General features: G+C 49.2%; 1 protein-coding gene across 4 annotated transcripts in view; it reads left to right on the forward strand.

The window, feature by feature from the left end:
• The window catches only part of VCL (vinculin), a 78,566-nt gene extending 73,340 nt beyond the window's left edge, over positions 1-5,226 (forward strand). For all 4 annotated transcript variants that reach the window (XM_077345980.1, XM_077345982.1, XM_077345981.1 and 1 more), the window contains one exon: positions 2,807-5,226. In XM_077345980.1, the coding sequence (XP_077202095.1) occupies positions 2,807-2,953 (147 nt within the window). In that variant the 3' untranslated portion in view covers positions 2,954-5,226. The remainder of the gene's footprint in view (positions 1-2,806) is intronic.
• The last annotated feature ends 462 nt before the right edge of the window (positions 5,227-5,688 follow it).

The raw sequence follows: 5,688 nt of genomic DNA on the forward strand, positions 1-5,688 counted from the left end.
TTATTTGATTTGATTTTAAGTGAGAAGGGGCTTTTCTGTGGCCTCCCTGTCAGCCAACAGTTAGGCAGAAGAGGAAAGCTTTCCCCCACAGACTGCTCTGTGTTGCTCTCAGAAGGAAAGGCCTCCCTTCTCTCCGTTGGGGGCTTTTAGAGGCTCCTTCACGGCAGGCCTGAAGGTTGGGGGGAGGGAGCACACTTACAAGCCACCTGCCAGCTCCATCAGTGGTCTGAGGCAAAGTGAGTGGAGTTGTTGGACATGACAGGACAACCCTGGGGAAAAAAGGGCTGGCGTGGCCTGTCCAAGCCTCCATTCTCGTCCCCTTTGGCAGCCCTACTGACCTCCTCTCCTTGTGGAGGTCAGGAGCAGACTGGCAGCAATGTCTCCAGATTGGGGGCCAGGCTGTGTTACCTCCATATTTGTCCAAAGTCCAAGTGGGGGCAGTCCGATCTTTGGACCAATCGGAAGGTGCGACTGGCCCTGCCCACTCTCCGCCCATATAGGCCTTAGCTTTTTTATATTATACTGTGAAGTTGTTCCAGATATCCTTGCTTCAGGGGATAGCTATAATTTTTCAAACGAATCACTGTCGCCCTCTGGTGGCTGAAAAGTGTCTGGGAAGGGCATCCTTTAAATAAAAGAGGACCCATTTGTCTTCCTGGTCTTTTCTTAGAGCAGGATGTGGCAGGATTTCTCTAAATTTAATTTTCAAGTGTGGTTATTTCTATTTCTGTAGCCTGGATCCAAACCTTTCTTAAGTGCAAGCTTCATGTGGCAGCCATCACTGGCGTTCACAGGGAACCCTTGCATGGAAGAGGGATCTGTTGGTGGCCAGCGGTCATATTCTGCAAACATGAGCTGCTGAGCCTAGAGACAGTGTACCTCTGATCCCTGGCTATGCTATGAGACAAGTGGGGTGGGGAGATAGCCTTAACCCCCCCCCAATGAGAGCCATTAAGGCAGAAAGGGGTGTGTTTCCAAGTGCAGATGGCAGACAAGTCATTCCACTGGATACACATTCTCATCCACAACTATTGCAGCCGATTGCATCTCACAAGAACCAGCCTCATGAATGACAACCGCAGCAAGCAAGATGACCTCTGTGACGACCAAACTATGTGTTGAGTTTTTTTGGCAAGCTGGGTCCCCGCAGCCACATGAGAGCTGAAAGGCAGTTTTAAAGTTCCCAGATGCCTGATAAAGCTCAAAATTGTGGTGTGTGAGGAGAAGGCCTCCCCCCTCCCTGCCTTTTTGAACCAAAATATAGTCTGTGCACAGGTGCCTGCGTGTTGCACAGATAACTCCATGGAGGGAGTGGCATTAGCTTTTGTGAAGACAGAAGAGAGGGGAATATGGGAGTTCGCCCCCCCTCCCTGCGTGTGCTTTCTCCATAGTTCCTGCATGATGGTAGGGAGAGCCTGGGAAGTCCTAGCCTCATCTTACTCCACAACATGTGTCACTTTGGCCCTTCCACACATCCTTCCCTTTTATACTTGCTCTTTGGAGCAAAGCAGCAAGCCAGAATGGAAACGGCATTATTGCACATGGCGTCTTTGCACAAATTGCAAGGGCCACTGTGCCACTCTTGCCACAAGGCCACTCTTGGCAGTTTCTTTCTCAGGAAAAACAATCCTGGACACGCTAGTTTGGAAACAGGATTGTCTAGACCAGGGGTAGTCAAACTGCAGCCCTCCAGATGTCCATGGACTACAATTCCCAGGAGCCCCTGCCAGCGAATGCTGGCAGGGGCTTCTGGGAATTGTGGTCCATGGACATCTGGAGGGCTGCAGTTTGACTACCCCTGGTCTAGACGGCCCGGGGATATCTGAGGGCTTTGGGAGGCAGGCCAGCCTGATTTCGGAAGCTGAGCAGAATAGTAATGGGGTGGGAGTCCACCCAGAAAACCAAGGGTCACTGTACAGAAGCAGGCAGGGGCAAAACCACGTATGAACATCGCTTGTTTGAAAACCCTACAGCAAGGGTAGTCAACCTGTGGTCCTCCAGATATTCATGGACTACAATTCCCATGAGCCCCTGCCAGCATTTGTAGTCCATGAACATCTGGAGGACCACAGGTTGACTACCCCTGCCCTATAGCACTGGATGGCATACAGTGGTTATGCCCTGACCTACGGAGCCCAGTCTAGCCTGATCTTCTCTGATCATGGAAACCAAGCAGGGTTGCCCTTGTTAGTACCTGGCCAGCAAGCAAGTCCCCCTAGGCTGAGGTGGGCAGTGGCAAATCCAGCTCTTGCCTTGACAACCCTACGTCCGCTGTGACTTGATGGCAAAATGGGAAATGTGTCATGTGGGCATTTTTGGCTGCTGTAGGATTGGTTTAAACATATTTCGGCTCAGCCTTGTTCTTGCTTTCCAGGATGCTGTCGAATAGGTGGGTTAGCACTCTTGAAGCACAAGGTTTCTGTGGGAACACCTTGAGTCCCAGCTAAGAGCTAATATTAGCGAGATCTGTGTCCTGCATGCAGAACAGCAGACTCCGCCCTAGGAGTGATGTCAGCCAGCCAGCCAGCCCTTCTGCTTGAGCCACACCTGTCCCTGACCATTTATGCCCTGGGAACTTCACTGCCCCACCTCCTGTGCAGGAGCATAAATCCGGGATGGATGAGTCACACCAGGCCAAATGCTCCCCGTGTGGGTGCAGGAAGAGGTGGGGCAACTTGCCATGACTAAAACCCCAGCCTGCTGCCCAGCCTGAAGCCTCCAGTGCGTAAATGGTCCCCGGGAAGAGCGGCCACACACGTCTTCTACCCAAACATCCATTGTGAAGCAAATTAATTCTTCTCCGCAGGCAACGGAGATGCTGGTCCACAACGCCCAGAACCTGATGCAGTCTGTGAAGGAGACTGTCCGGGAAGCTGAAGCGGCTTCTATTAAGATCAGAACGGATGCTGGATTCACTCTACGCTGGGTCAGGAAAACCCCTTGGTATCAGTAGAGGGCTCCCGTCTCCCTCCGGCCCTACCCTTTGCATAGTCTTTTATAAAATCTCCCTTGGAGCAGAAGAGAATTTTGTACTCGGCGAAAAGGTGCTGCAAAGACAACACCCACCTTCCGATGCCCTTGGAGGGACCTCAACTCCATGCCGAGCTTCCTTTGGTATCTAACCTCACCGTCATCTTTTTGTCTCTGGAAGGACTGCGACTCTCTCTCTCTGTCTCTCGCTTCTCTGATGGCCTTTTGACAAATCTTGTGTGTTTATGAACTCTAATCTCAGAATCACATGCCCCCCCCTCCCCCCTCCCCACATTTATGCACTGTCCACGCCAGTGGTTTCTATGCGAGAAAATACATTCAGGTTTCAGTTTAGCATGGATGGAATTTCTGGGAGGCTCTCCATTTGCTTAGCTCTTTTTATCGTGAGGGACAATCAGAGGACAAGAGAGCATGGCCCTTGATGGTCTTCTGTTCCCTTCTCTAGCTCTTGAGTTGGTGTAACGCTAAATTCCTTCAAATTCCTGCCCACTAGAGGGGGAAAGGCTGTTTGCTGAAAAACTGCTGCTGCTGCTACAGAGATGGGGACGGTAGCCATCTTAAGCCATCACAAATCGGGATAATGCTGCCATAGCTACCAACTTTGGTTAGAACACCTTGTGTTGAGAGCATCGCTGGTCTTTGAGGCAGAGCACAACCTGGCCCCAGTTCATCCCTTGGCTTTCTGGAGAGCCAGAACACTGTTCCTCCTTCTTCACACAAGACAGCTTGCTGCCTCTGCTTCTGAGGCCAGGAGAAAGAGAGCAGTCTTCTTGTCCAGTGAGTTGTGCCACCCTGCTTACTTCATTACAGAACTCTGGTGAAGGTGACTTTCCATGAGCTGGCAGACATAGCTCTTCCTACCATTTCGTGCTATCTGTACTTTGTGGAGAAATCCTGCACACTTTTGAGAACTGAATCAAAATGCCTAATGGAATAATTTCTTCCAGTCGAGTTCAGGGTGCTGGTTTATGGGAGTGTGTCTGCTGCTGAGGTATGTCCGCACTTTAGCATGATTGAGGACAGACTGGCAGATGCTTGTGTGGCTAGTTCGGGGAGTCTCTTGCACCAGGGACACCCTTCTGTACTAATTCTGTCAACACTAACATTAAAAGTGCCAGTTTGGTGTAGTGGTTGGGATTGCGGACTTCTTACCTGGCATGCCGGGTTCGATTCTGCGCTCCCCCACATGCAGCCAGCTGGGTGACCTTGGGCTCCCCACGGCACTGATGAAGCTGTTCTGACCGAGCAGTGATATCAGGGCTCTCTCAGCCTCACCCACCTCACAGGGTGTCTGTTGTGGGGAGAGGAAAGGGAAGGCGAATGTAAGCCGCTTTGAGACTCCTTCGGGTAGAGAAAAGCAGCATATAAGAAACAATTCTTCTTCTTCTAAAAGCACATTTGTCTTGGGAGGGAGGGAACATCGAATCATGTGACTTGTCCATAAGCATTATGCGCTGATGCTACAGCACCCTTGGTAGATCAATATACTTTTGTACAATTTCTGCTCTGCTGACTGGTAGAAAAGACTTTTGTGAGCAGGTTAAAACTGGTTGGCTTCTTGGCAGGGCTGGAGTTGCACTTTTTACCTGGTAGAGACTCCCTGAACCCTCAGCATTTGCCCTTTCCTGGTCTCACACCCTGCAGACTACCAGCTGCACAGTACTCGGAACCCTCCTTTTGCCTCTGGCCAGAATTAGCCATAACTGGCCCACGAAAGGGGAGGGCTTGGCCTTGGCTCGAACTCTCTCACTGGAGAGGAGGGCAGGTAGCTTTCTGGAAAGGCTTTTCCGAACTTGTTCAGCCTTTCCGCAGGAGCTTTGTAGAAACCCTTTTCATTGCTTGACTCTGTATTAATGCAATATTACTGATGCCTTTAAAATTACATGATGGTTTATGCCAAAGATTGCTTTGTTGTTGTTGCTGTTATTGAAGAATGTTTTGAGGGGAAAGCTCTGAATCCAGTTTGCCTTGGATATTTCTTCGGAATGTGTGTTAACTCAACAATCGTTTATAGAAGCTAATATCCTCTACAACCTTATGCAATTGTATGCTTTTCCGAACACTTTTGTTCATCGGAGACCTAAGACGAAACAGACTTGAATGTTGGGTAGGAACTTTTTTGCCACTAAAATACCTTTATGAACAAGAAATTTTTGTTGTATATGCTAATATTTTCAAATCTTTGTTCTGGTTAAACAAAATAAATGCATTTGTATTAAAAAAAATCTTTTCAAATGCACTGTTTGCTGGGTTTGAATGGTAAGATCAGTCTAGTTTTTTAAAAAAAACACACACATATACAGAGAGAGAGAGAGAGAGAGAGAGAGAAAGAGCAAGCACACTTCTTTGAAGCCAGATATTGTTTCTCCTAAAAGTGCTTCATGGCACTAGACCAGCGGTGGTCAAACTGTGGCCCTCCAGATGTCCATGGACTACAATTCCCATGAGCCCCTACCAGCTGGCTTGGACCCTCACAAGTGTGTACAGACTCCTTTGCCCTATGGATTAACCATTGAACATGAAAAGGACCCCGAAGCGTTCAGACTTTACCTATTAGTTCAAAGAATGGAAATCAAGCATTGTCCTGCAGGCTGTGCCCCACAGTAGTAACTCTACAGAGAAGAAAGTCCACAGATTCCAGTGGCTGAGCTGCAGGTTAGCCCCCCCTACCAGTTCACAGAACGAACAAGAGGCCAC

This window comes from Paroedura picta, chromosome 7 (assembly GCF_049243985.1).
Source record: "Paroedura picta isolate Pp20150507F chromosome 7, Ppicta_v3.0, whole genome shotgun sequence".
NCBI lineage: Eukaryota > Metazoa > Chordata > Lepidosauria > Squamata > Gekkonidae > Paroedura > Paroedura picta.